This window comes from Bactrocera neohumeralis, chromosome 5, assembly GCF_024586455.1.
Source record: "Bactrocera neohumeralis isolate Rockhampton chromosome 5, APGP_CSIRO_Bneo_wtdbg2-racon-allhic-juicebox.fasta_v2, whole genome shotgun sequence".
Lineage (NCBI taxonomy): Eukaryota > Metazoa > Arthropoda > Insecta > Diptera > Tephritidae > Bactrocera > Bactrocera neohumeralis.
The window spans coordinates 60589077-60609197 of NC_065922.1; the positions used below are offsets into that span (position 1 = coordinate 60589077).

General features: G+C 34.7%; 1 protein-coding gene across 3 annotated transcripts in view; it reads left to right on the plus strand.

Moving 5' to 3' along the window:
- The window catches only part of LOC126759608 (uncharacterized), a 184893-nt gene that overhangs the window by 14974 nt on the left and 149798 nt on the right, over positions 1 to 20121 (plus strand). For 2 of the 3 annotated variants that reach the window (XM_050474481.1, XM_050474483.1), the window contains exon 1: positions 16453 to 17574. In XM_050474481.1, the coding sequence (XP_050330438.1) occupies positions 17186 to 17574 (389 nt within the window). In that variant the 5' untranslated portion in view covers positions 16453 to 17185. Of the gene's footprint in view, positions 1 to 16452; positions 17575 to 20121 lie in introns of those variants that run through there. The other variant, XM_050474482.1, reaches the window with a different exon arrangement.

Here is a 20121-nt window from a genome sequence, read left to right on the forward strand (position 1 = left end):
TATTTCCGGACATTTTGACCCATTAAGTTGATAAGCCAGTTTTTAGGCACTCTTTTGATGAAATTCAAGTTTTCGAATACGGTTTTTTTACCGTTTGGGGATTTATTTTTTCTGTATACATTTCAAAAATGTATAAGCACATGTACATACGTATTTGAACATTTTAAAAAATAATTTATTTCCATTTATTTACCTTAAATTGGGTCGTTATAGTAGCCACTTCTATTTCCAACAGGATAACGAACCAAAATATAGATCTTATCTTGTACGTGAATGGTTGTTATATGTATGTATAATTGCAAACAACTCCATACGCCCTCGCAATAACCAGACATTAATCGAATTTCATCAAAATAGTGCCTAAAAGCTGCCTCATCGACTAAATAATAAATACATCTAAAATTACTGTAATTACTTTTGATGTATATAAATAAATATATACTTATATCGTGAAAAATTGGAGATGTCTGCTGATGTATACACGCATACATATGTACATACATAGTACGCAACTTTACGTTTCCCTATTAATTTCTGACCTGACAGCTTTTCAAAACATTTACTTCTCTTTGTATGGTGCGTCTGACTGCCTGGCAGTCGCCTGTTTGTTAATTCTCAAACAGTTCACATTTATTTACCCCTTTCAAGTCTTATTTGTTTTTTATTTTTGTATTTTACCCGTTTTAGGGCCAGTCGTTGTCGTTCTTGCCTGCTGCACCACATGCATTCACATCCTATGGTCTTGGCTCGATAGTGCAAATACAGCATCTGTGTAGATACACTTGCTGTACACTACCGCCCGCTTCCTATCGAAAGCCTCAGTCTCTCGCTTATACTTGTTTTGCCTGTCGTTCGTTACATTCCTTCCTCCTGTCATTTTATCCAGTGTCAGTAGCCACGTTGCCACATTTCGCCTTCGTTCTATTGTCCGTCCGTTAGCATTTATCGTCACAATAGTCACTGCCGTCGTCGGCTTCATCGTCATCACATAGTTATTATGTCTATCGTCATGTGGCGCTGATTTTTCCTGCATCTTCACTTCTGCCGTGTTGTCCGCTTGCCTTGATTCAGTTTTTTTTATTTCTGTTTTTACCTTAACTTGTCTTCACCTTTCTCATCCCGGTCAAGTTTCTCAGTGAGTTTATAGGGGTTTGTAAATATGTACACACATATATACTTAAATGTATATACATATGTATATTATGTATATGTGTGCTTAACGCATGCCGTACCGGCCCGTCCCATCGCGTCTCCACATCAGTGGACATGCCATTATTTAAACATGTGGCCCGGCAACATTTTTCTCTTCTATTTTTTTATTTCTCTATATCCTACTTCTTTTATATCTTTCTATTTGTTCTTTTGAATTGTGAACTTGCTTTTTTTGTATTCTTTGATTTTGTTGTCGCTGCCGGTTTGGACGTTCAGTTTGGTTGTGTCTTGTTTTTATGTTGCTGTGCTATCATTAAATCGTATATTTTTGCCGCCATATACTCGCTCACTGTCTGTTGTCTTTTATTGTGGTTGTTTTTTCTATATATGTACGTACATTCATGCATATCGGTATATAAGCACATTCGAGTACCTACATCGCTTGCACACATGGCAATGTCTATTCGTGAGTGTATGCTATGTGCTTGTTTATACATATTACGATTGTGTATTTGTTGGCACAAGCACGCTCGTTGTTCTCAAAGTTTATGCGCCTACTTCACTGAGCTGCCGATGTCTGTTGCCGTTGGTAGTCGTGTGGTGAAATGTGGCAACGTTGGGTATGACGTCGATTGCCGGACTGCTTGCATGCCAGCATGAGTTGTTACGGTTATATGTATATTTGCGTATATGTTTAAACGGGTATCTATGAATTGTTATGCATACATGTTCGTATGTTTATACGTTTCTGCCGCACTCGTTTACGTTCACTCGTTCCCTTTAAAGCACGCGTCTATATGTCATTATCTTTTCACTATTGCGCGTTGTATGGGTGTTCGCATGAGTGTTGGATGTAAACTTGGCAACGTTGCGATTGATATTTTGATTTCATGTAATTTTTTTCTTGCTGCTGCTACTGATACTTGTACATATATTTTTTGTTCTCATTTTTTATTCTGTATTTAGATTATACTTGTTTTATGTATGCATGTATGTATGTATTATTTTATATTTGTATATTTTGTTCAGTATTAATTTTTTGTTCGTTGATTTAATTCCGATTTAGTCATTCGACACACATTGCTGCTCTTGGCGTTGTTGTTTTGTCTGTGCATCAACTGTTGCCCCTCTCAAAGTCATCGCCAACAGCTGAATGAACGGTTTCATGTGGTTCTTTTTTTGCATTTCCAGTGTTTTATTTTCATTTTCTCTAAACAATTGATTCCGGCGCTGTTTTATTTGTTCTCTTGTTCTTCCTGTATTTTAATCGTAATTAATTAAATTCCACTTTCTTCCTTTTTGAAAGTTTTACTATTCCATTTTGCGTTTTTATTGACAAGTAAGAGCAAATGCTTATATACATATGTACATACATACATACATATGTATGTACATATTTGTATACAAACTTAAGTAAGCCTGTGTGCTTAGAAAATTGTAATTAATGCTTAAAAAAAATAAAATAAATTGTTATTACACTCTGTCAAGAAAATATTGGGAATTTATAAATAAAACGAAAATGTTTCAATCATCCAAATTTATTTTATCGCCTTCAAAGTAGCATCCATTTGATGTCTTCAATTGAGTCGAAGCGTGTTCCCCGAAGTGGATATTTCAGTGTGTAGAATAAGAAAAAGTCGCAGGGGGCCATATCAGGTGAATAGGGTGATTGCTCAATGATATTTTTTGAATGTTTGGCCAAAAATTCATTCACAATGATGGCTTTGTGCGATGGTGCGTTATCATGATGACGTTTACGATGGATAGCGTCTCGTAAGCGCCTCTTAACACCAAGATACTCTTTGTTGACGGTTTGACCAGTTGGAACGTATTCATAGTGGACGACACCACGAATATCGAAGAAAACAGTGAGCATGGTTGGTGGTGGTTTTTTCGGCTTTGGCGCGCCTTTTGTGCCGCTATTCGAATGATTGCTGTTTCGTAAGTGTGACATATTCGTAGACCCATGTCTCGTCACCAGTAATTATGCGTTCCATGAAGGTGGGATCCGAACTGGCTCGATCCAGCATGTCTGCAGCTAAGTACTTGCTCTCGATACGTTTTTTGAAGGAAATTCAGCTCAATCGAAAGAAGTCTTGCAGCAACGCGTGCATGCCCAATTTTTCATGCATAATCGTACGTACGCTCTCGTGTGACATCTCCAATTTATCGGCAATATCTCTCAAGCTCACAAAGCTATTTTCGGCAACAATTTCCTTAAATTTTTCAACGTTATCATCGGTAACACTCGTTGAAGGCCGTTCAGAACGAGGCATGTCTTCGACGGTATCCATTCGTACATAAGTGCGCGTTTTTGATGGAGCAGATTCGTCAAAAGTCTTCTGCAACATTTTCAATGAAAATTCGTTCGCAACACAAATATGTATGTACACACATACATACATATGTATGTACATATACAGTGTCGGACAAAACATATTGGAGTGATGGCTATTATTGCTTAAAACTTGACGTATACTCCAAATTACAATTTTAGATATAAAAAAAAGTACTTAAATATAAAGGGATATTGTTTATTTAGTGAAACCATGAAAAACCTTGTAAATTTTTTTAATATTTTACATTTTATACGAAAAAAATTACAAGTACCCAATATTCACCGCGACAAAACATATTGGACTAGTCGCAGTTTTTCGTGATGACTGTCGAAAATCCCGTTATTTTCTGACGATTTTGCATTCTTTGCGCAAATTAAACAACGACATAAAAATTCAACATGATTTTAGTTGTACCAAGTATATTCACATAAAAGGTTGTGACGCGATAAAAATTTTACTTTCTTCGAAGAAATTAATAACAAAAAGTGGCCATGGCTGGAAATAAACATTCAATTCAATTAAAACAATTAATTATTAAAGACTACAAGAATGGATTATCACAAAAAAAACATTTGTAACAAATTTGATGTGAATAAATCAACAGTGAGCTTTATTACAAAGAAATTTAGGGACAGTGGATCTGTGAAAACTTCCAATCGTGGAGGACGACCCAAAGCTACAACACGATATGACGATTCTAGAATACTTAGAGAACTAAAAAAGTTTCCTGATAAGTCGGCAGCGAGTGTGGTTAAAGCCTTAAATTTGGAAGTTAGCAGCCGTACAGTACAAAGAAGAGCGTGTGCAGGTGGGCTGACAAGTTATAGGGCAGCTAAAAAACCTTTTATATAAAAAAAAAATCGAATAAAACGATTACAATTTGCTCGGGAACACATAAACTGGTCAGTGAAACGATGGAAAACAATGGCACGATTCCGATTACTTTGGCGGCGGGGTAAAAAAAACGAATTTCCATATAAATGGGGTATGTGCGGATAGGGTAGCTTCTCCAGAGGAGGAATATCCGAAAATAATGTAAAAATAACTAATATTTTTTGAAATATTCACGTTTAAAAATTCAAAAATTTGCACTAAGAAAACATGTTATGTCTCTATGTTTCTCTAAATTTTTTCACATTTTTGTCTTGTTATATTTAAATATACACTTTAGAGATTGAAATAAGTTCACATTTCACTTTTATTTTGTAATATTTTACCTATATTTATTAATTTAAAAATCACTTAGAACACTCATCGTTGCAAAGGCTAGATTGTTTACAATTATGAGGAAAACGAGCGTTGCCACATCTCAAACACCAAATTTATAGGATTCTTAACGATTTTTCTTTGTTTATATACATATGTATATATACATATGTATGTATATGTATAATATGCGATTTATGTTTAATAAAAATAAATAAGTAAAAATCTATAATAATATTGTAAAATTTATATCATATCGGGGTGACTGAAGTACTTTCGCGTAGTACTCCTTTCTGCGTTGGCGGCCTTCGGCCGCGCTTTAAAAAAATAACCCAAAATAAATTCAAACAAAGTTTGAGTTTTCATTACAAAATGGTTAAATATTATTATATAATATTAGTATATAATATTACATATTTGTTTATTAAATTAAATAAAGAACATATCCATATGAATGGATAGAGGAATTTTTGGGAAAAAAGGCATTTCAGCGAATTTCCTTATTATCACATGGCAGCGCTCCATTTCGTCGTAATTTTAGCACACACATGATGTTCACTACGAGTGTAAAATGTAATTTTTAAAATAAAGATTTCTTCGGTAAAAAAACTGTTAAAAGTGTAAAATGTGGATTTATTTAAAAGTTTATAGTTTAAATTAATTAATTTGAAGTGAAAAATGTGAGTAAAGTGTGTTTAATGCGGTAAAATAGCTTGTTGAAATGCTCGAATTTTGGCAATTTTTGAACTTTAAGGTCGAATATCTCGTAAACTAAGCGTTTGCGGTACCTATAACCCTATATATTTTTTAATCAGGAGGACTTCCTCTTTCCAACGGTACCTTCAAATCGCGGCGCCAAAGAAATCGGAATTGTGCCAAAACAATACTTTTCTCAGATGAATCAAAATTTAATATGAAATATTCAGACGGAATGAGAAGAGTTCGCCGACCAAAAAATAAGAGGTTGGATCCCCGATACTGTCAAGGCACGGTTAAGCATGGAGGAGGTGGCATTATGGTATGGGGATGTTTTTCCGGGTTTGGTATTGGACCTCTTCATCGAATCAATGGTATTATGGATCGATTCATGTACAAGGATATCCTTGAGAACGTGATGCTTCCCCATGCCGATTGGTATATGCCACTTTCACGGTCGTTTCAACACGACAAAGACCCAAAGCACACGTAGAAACTAGTTGGAAATTGGACCGTAGCTCAAAATATTAATGTCCTAAAGTGGCCAGCTCAATCGCCGGATCTCAATCCTATTGAGAATCTTTGGGAGATAATAAATAGAGGATAGACAGAGAAGGAGTGAATGGAGATATAAACAAATTCTTCGAAGTTGCAAAACAAGCCTGGTTAAGCACTCCACAAGAAGTTATTAACAATCTAATAGCTTCTATGCCAAATAGATGCAGAGAAGTAATTAAAAATAATGGTTATGCTACAAAATATTAAATAACAATAATTATTCCAATATGTTTTGTCGCACTGAATATTGAATATGCTTAATTTTTTTCGTATAAAATGGCATGGAGTCAAATAATTTCTACGGTTTTGTATGTTTTCATAAAATAAATAGTTATTCTTCATATATGAGTGATTTGTTTATATTTAAAATGATAATTGCGAGAATAGGGAACGATAATGTAATTCGTAAGTATGAGTCCAATATGTTTTGTCAGACACTGTATATGTACGTTGATTAATATTTAATTAAAAGAAAATTAATATGCTTATGTTTGCCATAAATACTATAAGTATGAAGATCATTCTTTCTATCAATGTTTCCAAAACCCAATTTTTGGAAAATTGTGAAATATCAAGAAAGGCATTCTTTGCGAAAAATCAAATAATTTGCATGTACATATGTAGGTCAAGTTGGAAAATATTTGTGTCGCTTTGCATTAAAAAAATATAGAAAAAAGTTAAAAGAAGGTGAATGCATACGTACATACATATGTTCATATGTATGTATGGTAAAAATAATAAGTACATTGCTTTAGGCTGCAGTCATGATTGAATTTTAAATGTTTGGTGAAGTACACGAATGCAACTACGGGTTGGTTTTATTAAATTCGATATGGTATTACCTTTTATAGTGAAAAAAAAAAAATGCTGAATCCCCTCTTTGAAGTGGGCGTGGCAATTTAATTATTTTAAGATTTTCAGCAAATCGGACTATTTATTGTATTGGTTTGCTTTTTCGGTTGCATCCATGTTTAAAACCCATTAAAAACTAAAAAATTGTATAGATGGGTAGAAAAATGCATTGCAGTGCGGAGAAGAAGGAAATCGTTTTAAACCTCAGAAAAGAAGGCCAAAGTCTTACGAATATCGCTAAAACATTAGTCTTACGAACATACATACCTAAAACATTAGGCCGTTCATTGCATGAAATCGCGGTCGAGCAAAAAATATATCAACAATAATGGACAACCGTATCGTCACTCTTGGTAAAAAGGACCCATTTATATCTTCAATAATAATATCAGCCGATATTAGTAGCATAATATCTTTCCGAATGGACCGACGCAGGTTACATCGTTACATGGCAGAATAGCCAGAAGAATACCATTGTTGCAAAAAAAATGTAAAGATAAGATTACAATGCGCGAAAAATCATGCAAATTTGTCCGACCCAAATGGTGAGAAAAAGTAGGCGCAACGTCTTGTGGAGCGACGAAACAAAAATTAATTGGTGCGGAAATGGTGCCTGATGGAATGTTCGTCGTCCGAAAGGCAAATAATTGCATTCACAGTCTACAACAAAGAACGTTAAACACGGTGGTGGCAGCATAATGGTCTGTGGCTGCTTTTCGTGGTATGGCGTAGGATCAATACATCGTATTTCAGGCATAATGAATAGGTTCCAATATAAAGATATTTTGGAAAACACGATGCTGCCATATATTGAGGAAAGTATGCCACTAATATGGAAATTTCTGAAAGATAATGATCCTATGCACACTTCGAGGTTGGTAAAAGATTGGATCCAGGACAATGATGTTAGTTCTCTTATATGGCCATGTCAATCTCCCGACTTAAATCTAATTGAAATTGGGGGGAGCTAAGGCAACGGATTGGGAAGCAATCGTTTCAAAATAAGGACCAGGTAGGGAATTTTGTTGAAAAAACCTTGTAAGAGATTCCAATTATCTTCAGTATGCCAACACGATTTTCAAAAGGAATTGAAAATAATGGCGGCTAAACTAGAGATGAAATAAGTAAATAAAAATCAAATAGGAGACAGAAAACTTAATCTAATACATTTTTTCATTCACATGCATATGTGTACCTGATACAAAATAATAAGTACATTTTGTCCAGCAATTTTGTTTAGTCTTTTAATTATTTGCTAGAAATTTAAGGTCCTATATCAACTATTACTACAAATATCTTTTTTTTGTTATATAAGTCATATATGAATTAAATGAAATATGATATTATTTCTCTTTAAACATGAATAAAAGAGAATTTATTTTGACCAGGTGTGTACTTACTGACAAATCATTTGCAACTGAAATCCATTACACAGATAATAATTGCCGGAGACCTACTATTCTAATTTTATTTTAAATATTTTTAGCTTATTTGTTTAATGTATATAAAAGAACGATATAACATCTATATTCAATAAGACTAAACTCAACAAATGCAACTCAAAGAAAACGGTACATTATTTTTAATAAAATGAAAGAAAAACTAAGTATTTTGTTGCAAACCCATTACTCTCAATAACTACTTTGCAACGCCACTGCATTGAATCTATAAGGTTTGGGGTCTATTTCTCCATGCCTCCGATCTGTATTTGCCACATTACTGCGATCAATTTTTTTTTTTACAATTTCCCATAAATTTTCTATGTGATTAAGGTCAGGGGAGTGTGGAGGCCACTCCATTACATCCACTTTATTCCTGTGGAACCATAATTTTAGGACCTTTACCGTATGACTCGTGTCGTTGTCCTGTTGGAAGATCCATTTAAGTGGCATTTCCCACTCAGCATGTGGCAACATTACGAATTCCATAATGTCTCTCTAAAAGTACCTATCCATGGTATCATTAATACGATGAGGTAGCTCCAAAAGATAAGCAGAAAAGCTTCCCCAGACCCTAACATAGCAACTATGATTGACTGTCGCCATCACTTCATACCAAATTAAATTTGGACTCATCACTAAAAAGAACAGTTTTCCACTTGCATGTCGGCCATTCTATATGATTTTTAGCGAGCTGAAATTGTTCTAGTTGGTTACGTTAGCTAATAAGCGGTTTCTTCGCTGATCGGTAACTGCGTAAATCAGCGCTTGGTAACCCAAGCTTCTTTAGCAATTGCGGAGCTGTCAGTTTTTTCATCAGTTTATCTTTGTCAACCTCCACGATGACCTACTGCGACAGTTTTGTTCCTAATAAAGTTCGAAATTATTCGTGAGATTTATGACTTGTGTGTTTTGTACTTTATAGAAATTTCTTTTTGAGAAGTTCCGTTATTATAATCATCAATAACACCTGCTCGAAGTCCTTCACCGAATTTATTTGCAGCCATTACTTTTTTTTGTAAAAAATTTAAAATAAAAACGTGTTTTTGCAAAAAAATTAGCGCAGAATTATGCTCAGTAAAAGTTCTAATCAATTTAATTAGAAAAAGAATCGAACAAAGGAGAAATGAAACGAACAAAACAGAGTTGCAATTGTTTTGTCGCGGCGGATTGCCATACATTTTAAATATAACTAGCAAAATAAAAAAAGATCACGACAAACATTGCAAAATATCTAACTTCAAAGCTGTAAATTTAAAAACAAGAAACAAAAGGCAATTCGAAGGAAAAGTAGCATTGTAACAAAAAAATCTAGGGCTTCGCTCTAGTTGCAAACGTTTTGTCCGATACTGTATATACAAGATGCGAAACTAAATTAAAGCACATTTTGATTATTTTATTGTAACTTAGAAGTGAATATATCAAGCATTCCGAAAAGAATGGTCACGAAAAACTGCAGAAATATAAGTATGTTTGTTGATTATAAAAAAATAGCTTTAACGCTTATCATCTTAAAAGATAAGTATGATGCAAGAGCATCTGAGCTATAATTCCAATTATTTCTTTTAGAAAATTGAGAGAGATGAGAGCATTGGAGTGTGGGTTGTTTTTCCTTGCCTGGCGTTGGGTCAGTATTGTCGTAAGTGTGGAAGAAATTAACGTCCAAATGCTTAAAGAATTTAAGCCATCTTTTGTTCAGTGAGAAATGCTTTTAAAATTGGTATATCAGCGAAACATTGATCCCACACACGTCTTTCTGATAGTACAGTTGAAGGTATGAATTGGGCTGCGCAACCTGCAGACTTAAATTACATAAAAAATTTGTGAAAAGTAGTGATGAAGCGCAGAGGTCCAATGAAAAGTAAAAACCAAGGCTGAAGTTTTCAAAAAAGTAAAGTCTGGACGGTACTCGATCTTGTAAAAGAAATGCCAGGAGTTAGTAGATTCTGTTGCCGAACGTTTTATGGACATAATTGCTTTAAAATATTCAATCTAATTTTGAAATTTGTTTTTTTTTATAAAAATAAGTTTTGGTTTTGACCTTATTTTGTACCCAATCAAATTCCAAATAGGTCAGATGTTCCTTTTGGAGTTTTAATTTAAAGTTTCTTTTACGTTTTTAATGAAGACTAAGATGGGGACCCTATTATTTTGTCCATAATTGTATGTACATACATATGAATGTGTATAATAATTATTCGTCTATATTTTCGAAAAATTTGAGTTAAGTTAAAATCAAATCAAATCAAGTCAATTCAGTTCATCATAGACAACATAGTTGATCAATTCGAGTACCCGCCAGCGTCAACTGCTTTGATGCAACATGAACAAACTGTTAAAATCAGTGTTTAGATGATGATAAATATACAAAATGAACGCTGTCGATCATTTCAAACGTTGAAATATGAGTAGGGATCATTTCGGGTATTTTCTGCTAATGCGAACGTTCATAAACAAATCATGTATAAGCTGATCGCTAGTTAATCAAAGTTGTTCTCTATCGCTGAAGACAAAGGGTTCGATTCGTGTACATCAATCGAACTGACAGAATCAGACAGAGTAACGGATCAATACTCGATTATGAACAACAATTTATTACTCGTTGCAGTTCTCTGGTTAAATTTCACAATCTGTTAAGTGTTCCCGTTGACAATATAATTTTAAAAGGATATTTTATTCGCTCAAAAAATCCTACAACAATTCCTAACGAAAGTGTGATGATATCTGAAATCGGATTATAACCTCTCTTACTCCCCACATAACGGTACTGTTAAAAATTACTAAAAGCGCGATAAATCAATAAGTAAATACGTCAGAGGTATTAAGTTTTACCTCCGAGATAGTTTGAGACCGCTTTTTGAAAGACGGGGGAAATAAGGTGACACATATATCGGGACTTGCGAATTTTGTATTTCATAAGAAAGTGTTTATTCCTGAATCTCTATTTTGTCCCCTTCAAAGTAATGTAATCTAGATACATACATATGTATATTGCACTTCTGCCAGCGTTTTTTCTAATCCTTAGAGCTCTTAAAAAATATTTTTTATGATCTTGGAGAAGGAGCTACATACTTCGATGCAGTTTTTATCTCCTCAATCGTAGCATAGAGTCGTTCTTTCATGGGCGTCTTCAGTTTTCTGAATAAAAAAAGGGGGGCCAGGTCTGCGAAATACGGTGACTTTGGCACCATTAATGTGTTGTTTTTGGTCAATTATTCGCAAAATTCAAATATTCAAAAGTAATTTTTTTCCCCACAAATCCCAGTATTTCTGACGGATTGCTTCTAGCTCATTCCCAAATCATTGGTTAAAATCGAATTGCGGGCAAATTTGATTCACTTCATGAATGCTTTTGCCTTTTTTTGACGTGTGCGGGTGTCCGGCACGCTCTTCGTCGTTCACATATGTCACACTCAAAATTCGTATTGCGTCCGTGCACTTAGTTTTATTTTTCACACAAAGTTTTACACAGATTATTTGATTAATTTTTGGAATAAGCAAAAATCGAAGACGAACCTTAACAGACCTACGGACCTTGTCAGCGTAAGTAAAGGATATGACATTCAAAAGTCGAACATCGTGTTATTTAAAAATTCTCAACACATTTTGTACAAACAACGTGCAAACTGACCGATAAAAATAAGGTTTTGGTAGGGAACTTTTTGTTTTTGTGAAGGGTTGTTGTAACCGAAATACGGCAATCACGGCGGCGGAGAACTGACAAGGAGCATGCATCAGCTTCTTTGTAGATTATGTTCGGACGAAAGCATTTCCCACGATTGGAATTTAAGTGTGCTTTGCCCAATCCACAAAAAGGGAAATGCCACAATCTGCGCCATCTACCGTGGGATAAGCCTCTTCAACATCGCATATAAGGGTCTATCGAGCGCACTGTGTGAAAGATTATGGCATTAGACCTAGAAAATCAACAACTGACGAAAGAAAGGTTCTGCGAACGATGTATGGTCCCTTGCGCGTTGGCCACGGCGAATATTGCATTCGATGGAACGATGAGATATACGACGACATTGACATAGTTCAGCGAATTTAAAGAAAGCGGCTACCCGGGCTAGGTCATGTATTCGACGCAGTACCCGCCGGGGGAAGCAGAGGAAGAGGAAGACCTCCACTCCATTGGAAAGACCAGGTGGAGAAGGACCTGGCTTCGCTTGGAATCTCCCATTGGCGCCACATTGCAAAAAGAAGGAAGGACTGGCGCGCTGTTGTTAACTATAACCGCGTAAGCGGTTTCTACGTCTGTAAAGAAGATATGCAACCAAAGTTAACGGGTTTTCTTATTTGGTTTAATATAGGTAAACATATTTTTTTTGCCAAAAGTTCACAAGTTCAATTTAATTTCAAAAGCTTAACTGGCACTCGGCGTTGTCTAATTAGAGACGCCATAAAAACAGAAGTAAGAAAAAAATAGAAGTTTAGGCCATAAGAATCAAAAAGGGAAAATATTAAAGAAAATGAAAAAAAACCTACAGTTGCCAATTAAATTAATTTGCTTCAGTATTTCTCAGTGTTATTTTCATTTTTCGTTTCGCTGTCATCGTTGTGCTACACTCATATATTTCGTCTACAATTACAGTTTCAGTTTCGCTTCAATTCAAACCAATTTAATTTTCACATTCAATTCAATGCATTGAGATCAGTTGACTGGAGTGGAATATAATTCAACACTCGTTGACAAGTAAGCACATTGATATGTATACATATATGTATGTATATAATATGTACGTTTAAACATAAATATTTAGGTATATACATTGTCGACAAATGTTGTGAAAGCTTCCCGCTTCATGTCATTTCCATACTTTCAGAATTATTTCGTTATTGTACATAATATTATGTACATATTCATATAATATCGTCGCTGCCAGTAAACTTATGAAAGTGTATTGAGTACGTCGAATCGTAAATTTGGTTCACTTATGAGTGTTTTACATAACTTAACAAAATAGCCGATTTTTTCGTTCAAAAAGTTAAAAAAAATACAAAATTTAAAATTCGAAAAGCTTTTTTGGCATTAGAAGTATGACCCGACAATAAACCTTGATGAAATTACGCACCACGCAGTGGTAAAGTTCCGTCTCCTGGATTATTCCCGGATTTGATTTACTCCATATATGGCAATTTTGCTTGTTTACATTTCCGTTTAACCAAAATCAAACATAAACAAGCAATTTATCAATTATTGTCTTCTTCGGCTATTTCAATAATTTTGGCAAATCCCAGACGAATAGGCAATTCTAGAAGGTTTAACTGGCCGGCCATCTGTTGTAATGACCGTCTGCTAACTGCCAAGTTGTAAGCAAAACTCTTGGAATTGCCTGAATTGACGATGCAACGGCCACGTTATTTTCTTGAATACCAACATACGGATCTCTATGGTACGGTCTGCGATACTTTTTAAAAATTTAAATAATAACCTGTCAAATAAAAAAGTTAGTCGATTACTACCACAGTAAAAAAGTTATTACGGTTTGTTTTTGTAGCACGATTCGTGCGCCACCCTGTATTTCTGAATTTAACGAAATATTGCTTTCACAACTTAAGTAATATTGTTGTGTATTAATAAACTATTTGAATTAAAAACTAAGTGAATGTATTTACATACTTATTTATACTAAATAAGTAAATTTCAATTTATCTAAAGTATGTGCACGAAAAAAATTGGTCGAACATATAACGTTATAAAACTTATGTTTATTATTCAATTTCAGAAATATTTATACAATTTATAGTTTATATATAGATTTATATGAATTCAATGTTTAATGTTCAGGATATTTTTTTATAAGCGAATAAACGTAATTTAGACTTAACATCCTTCATAAGCGCTTGCACAGAATCCTTATTGAAGTCTTTAGTGACGTTTCGCCACTTATTCCTAAATTCCCTCTCATTTTTCACTGTATATTGCGTCTTTAGCAGTTTCGCTTTAATAATGGCCCAATAAGTCTCAATCGGCCTGAGCTCTGGGCAATTCGGAGGGTTCACCTCTTTGGGAACACCAACCACTCTATTGTCTTGGTACAACTTTAAAGCGGTTTTTCCGTAATGACATGTCGCAAGATCCGGCCAAAAGAGTACTGCATCCTTATGAAGCTTAATTAAAGGCAAAAAACGTTTCTGTAAGCACTCATTAACATAAATTTCTTGATTTATTGTTTCATAACCTCTAAAAGGTTCACTTTTAAAGCCACACTGGCAAATGGCCTGCCATACTAGACATTTTTTTGGGAATTTGTCAAGTAAATCATTGTCGCCTTCGAATTGGTTTAAAGTCCGCTTTTACACAGGATTCATCGTCTATTACAACGCAGCTAAAATTAGGCATTAACTTTTCAATAATTGTCGAGCACGTCGTTTTGCCAAAACATGTTGGTTGTCATTGCGGTTTCGTGCTGCATTCACTTTGAACGAACGTCATCCAATTCGTTTGCGTACTTTCTGTACATAAGTATGAAGCTGACACTTGCACTTTTTTGGCGACATCTTGTACTGAAAGTCCAAGATCAAATAGGTCAACACTTTTTTTGCTATAAGTGGAGATTCAAATCCTTGTTTTTTGCCACTACGGCCTTTCTATTCAATGATCAGGAGTTACTGTATCTCTTAAGTACGAAAGATACCGAAGATTTTGCAATTTTTAATTTTTTGGCGATGTCGCTGTGAGACATGCCTGGATTTTCCAGCTTCTTGCGCAAAAGCGATTCCCGAACGTGTATATACATTGCTGACAAATTTTACACTAACCATATTTTTGTAAAAAATAGTATAATGCAATTATGTAAATAATATAGTAAACTTTGCGTGTAAATTTGAATTTTGTTTTTGACGTTAGAAATTTCTAAGTTGTGCGGATTTCTATGTGACCAGTTTTTTTCGTGCACATATTTAGCTTACCATGGTTCGTATCTGAACTTTTTAATAGCCAAACTTCATTTTATATTTCTCAACACGAGTTACATATGTATATGTATGTTGTTACTTAAGTGTCAAGAGGCATCGTTACATTCACTATACATTTTGTAGAAACACTTAATTTAAGCGAGCGTTTCTTCGAAATACTAGCGTGCGACTGAAGTTCTTAGCTGTTTATTGATAATATATTATATATAATAAAACAACTTTCTCTGCATTGTGAACATCATTGCTTTTGCGTTAGTTCTATAATCTACAAATATCTAAAGTGCTTATTTAAATTTATTTAGTGTTTGTTTTTATGATTTTTTTTATTAGAATTATTTTCTTAAAAAATTGTCACTTCTCACTAAAATTAACATATAATTTCTAAAACATAACTTTCTATGGTAAAATATTAAAATACTGTCAATCGCTTGTGAAAGGCTCGTTATAAATTCGAGAGTATGATTTTTAATATGAATTTTTTTTATACATATGTAGGTATAAAAATAAATATTAATAATTGTTAACATTATGATATTCTTACCAGTAATTACTATTTATATTAAATAAATAATGATTTTGTTAACAATATAATATATTACTTACTAATTATGTCTTACTTCTTCTTTTTCAGCGCTGTAGCAATTTAGACTTTGGGTGTCCAATAACCAGTAAAATGTGAAATTTAATATAATGTGAAATCACAAAGTACATACGAATAAAATAAGGATACGAATTAAATGCGAATGATAAAATTGATATAAATTATGGCTTGTGTGTGTTTGAAAGTTTGTTCAACGATTTAATATTTAAACTTCGTTATGTGTAACTGTCATAGACATCCTACCCTTTAACGTGTCGCCGGTGTACCAACAAACGCAATCAGCTAAAGACAATGGGCCTAATTTACGCACTTGGCCTCGTATCCGCCTTTTCACCAGGCGATTTCCGTTTGCGTAGAATTAAATGAAAAATTAAAAATCGTTATTATTAAAATCCCATCACGTATTATTTTAATATTAATAAACCAAATTTTAATTTATATTTTTTCTTTTTTTCTACAGGATGTGAGGAAATAAAATAAAATGTTTTTCTCCGCTTAAATATATATTTAAAAAATATCATACATATTTTTGGAGAAAACTTGTGTTCTTGCAAAAATAATTCATAATAAAATCTAAAAATAAAACTTAATTCAAAATCCATAAAAAATATTCCGATAATATAAAAATAAATAAGCTATAAAGAGTAAATTATTCTATTATATTATTTATAAAAATTAAAATTTAATAATATCAATTTTAATCGCAAGTGGTTTTATGGAAAAGTTAAAGTGAATTTCAAATATCATACGAAAATTATAATATAGTGGCTAAGCTCAAAGCTTTAGTAATAAAATAAAATTTTGAGAAATACATAATTATAAATAATTGTCTTTAGCAGCCACAGCAAGCATCAAGATCTGGTCAGTTTGAAAAAGTGCATAGCTTCTTATAAGGTGTGGTTAAAAGTTTGCAGTTTGAGTAAACAAATTATAAGTGTTAAAAATACAAAATTTCTTATAATATGGCAATGATGTTGTACAAAAATTAATTTTAGAATTGTGCAAGTTACCAGCAATTGGGGGCTTCGGGGCAGAGGCTTTGGCGCATGCGTGTCCGATATTCGTGAGTGTATACAGCGGTCTGTACTGCGCAGGTAGAAGAGTGTTCCGTCGCTCCGATATAGTTTAATCGCGTCGTTTCCGTTCTAATCAACTTGATATAGTTTATTCAGGTTGTTACGACGTTTGAGTCCTTTAATAAGCGCCGTGGAATTGCCTTGGTCCCCATAAAAAAATCGTTTGTGTTTGTGTGTGATTGTTGATTTTGAAATCCATAACGAGCTATTTTAGTGAGTGCCATCGAATTCATACATTTCCCGCTATCGCCGTAATGAGGTGTGCCTTTGTTTGCGGCAGCACAAGCAGCAGCAGCACCGAAACCGGCAGCAGCAGAAGTAGCGGGAGCAGAAGTTCGGCATGAAATGGAAGCGGCCATACGCTCATCAGTGCAGGTTGGTGGTCCACCACCCACATCAGGTGGTCAACAGCAACAGCACCACCACCAACAACAGCAGCAGCAGCCGCAGCAACGTGGCGGTAATCCCCAGCAACAATTGCACTTGCATGATAATGGACCATCGCCACAACAACAACAGCATCAGCAGCAGCAGCAGTATCATCAACAACTTAGCAATCTACCCACACACCATCATCAACATCACCAACTACCGCAAGCGCAGCAATCAGCTGCACAGCAACAACAACAAAATAGCAATAACGGTAGTAACAGTACACAACAGCAGCATCAACAACAGGCTAATATGTCAGCTTATCAACAGCGCATGGCGTCTGGTCCGTCGCAGATTCACAGGTGAGTGAACGTTTAATATATGTTAAGGCCGTTTTCTCAATGTCTGATTAGCAGCCATCTGTTAGTTAAGTTCTGGTTAATTTAACCACGACTCCTTCCCTCAGTAAAAACATTTTTTTCTAATACGAAAACGCAAAAAATTAGTACTGGTAACATTGTGCAAAAATTACCTCCTTTATAAACTGTATATGTATGAATAGACCTAGAGGTCTGAAACTATCGATAGTGTGCGATAGTATTTGGCAAACATCGATTGACTATCGATAGTTTTCGATAATGCAAACACAAACATATTTATAATAAAAAGCACTTTTTATTTAAAAATAGCATCATATCCACATACTTAGGTTTTAATCTTGACCTGCGGTCCAATATTGCTGAACATCCTCTCGGAATATACTGACGTCGATGGCGTGCAGAAATACCTTGTCATCATCTTCCGTAGTGGTTTTTAAGTCGTCTGCTGAAATCTGTGAAAGAAAGAGGGTATATTCATTAATCTCAATCTTAGTTTCTGTAAAACATGAAATATACTTACTTTCCAAATAATAAGAGGATCTGTATCTCTTGTAACAGGTGGCGCAAAAATTACCTTCCGATGTTTTTGGGAAAATTAAAAACTTTTTTAAAAAATGAAAAACTTTGATTCTGCTTTTGGATTATTTTTATTTGAACTTTTAAATTTGCTTTACATCAAGTCGAGAATATGATATGATGTAAATGGCCGCCGCCACAGTTGATTGTCATTTGAGCCCTTTTCATGGCATTTTCCATCACTTTGGCCAGAACTTCCGGCGATAGGTCCTCACATTCTTAACGGATATTGTCTTTAAGAGCTGCAAGAGTCTGAGGCTTGTTGACATAAACGCGCGATTTCAAAAAGCCGCACAAAAAGAAGTCTGGAGCGGTGAAATCAGGCGGTCTTGCTGGCCAGTGCAAATCGTATATCTCGTACAGCTCATCGTTAAATCGAATGCGATATTCGCCGTGGCCAATGCGCAAAGGACCATAAATCTTTCGCAGAACTTTTCTCTCGAAAACTCGCAACGTCGACTCATCATCGTCCAGGCCTCTGCACCATATAGCAGGACGGGAATTATGAGTGACTTATAGAGTTTGGTTTTTGTTCGTCGAGAGAGGACTTTGCTTCTCAATTGCCTACTCAGTCCGAAGTAGCGCCTGTTGGCAAGAGGTACCGTAGTCCTTATTTCGTTTGCCATGGTCGTCATCAAAAGGGCGGTCATCATCCGAGGCTTGTTGCGTCTTTTCATTGGGGTGTTTTTTTTACGTGGCGGGTCCCAAACCCAGCGCACAACCCTATGTAGGGGATGTTTCGCTTTCTCACTTTAGCTCGCCTTCAAACGGATGTTCTTAGGCTACCCAGAGGATACTTGGTCAAAAACCGGAAGTCGTGTGCTGCTTGAGCCATATGTAAAGAATCGTTTCTGGCCACTCCCAAGTGAATGGCGATCAGAGAACTTTCCTCACTTGCGTGAACTTCTACACATGATCCCATCCTCACCTCACCATCCTCCATTTGCGAGATTGTGATTTAGCAGCCCATAGCCTCAAGTAAATGAGAAATATTTTCTTCAAAGACAATGAAACCAATTTTGGAAATTTAAATCAAACTTACTTTGCATATTTTATCATTACAAAAACAAGTCAAAGAAACCAAAAAAAATATAACTACATTTACATACTTATGAGTAAAATCATAGTTAAAAATAAACAATTGGATTCAAAATGGCCCAAGTTGTAGAGTTTATACCTTTAACACGGTATTTTAAGTTTCCTACGTAGTTTGTAACATGCAGAAGGCAACGTCAGAGACCTTATTAAATGTATATATAAATGATCAGCGTGACTAGCGGAGTATATTTAGCTATGTCCGTCTGTCTATATGTATACTAGTTCGTATTCGTTCCTTAGTTTTTGAGATATCGATATGTTCTTTTCTCCAAGAAGCTGAACGTCGGAACTACCAATATCGGACCGCTGTATCGTACTATATAGCTGCTATAGCCTACAAAATGAACGATAATATCAAGTTCTTGGTGGAAACTTTTCATTTGAGAAGGTTATTCTAACGTTCCTCCTTGTGTTAAATTTTAAGGTAAGCATCTTAACATCTTACTATATATAGGGAGATACTGACATATCGAGTCTTTCATTTAATTAAGGGTGTATTCTGGTTTAGAAATTCGAAAAAAAAAATCAATTTTTTTTGCATATTTTTATAGTATAACCCTTCAAGAAAATGTCCCTAAGAGAATTTTTCGAAATTCAAATTATTTTCCGAGTTACAGCTCACTTTGTGACTCCGACTCCAACTGCGCGCGACTAGTTCTCAAACTTTAAACTCGTTTTTCTCATAACTACTTTTCTAGAAACGGTGTGCATGATATCACAAGTTCTACTCAACCGATTCACATGAAATTTTACACAGAGCTTTCTTATACATTATAGTATCGCACTACGAAGAGCTTTCGAAAGATTTTTTTTTATTTTTAAAAAATTCCGAACCACAAAAAAAAAACAGGGAAA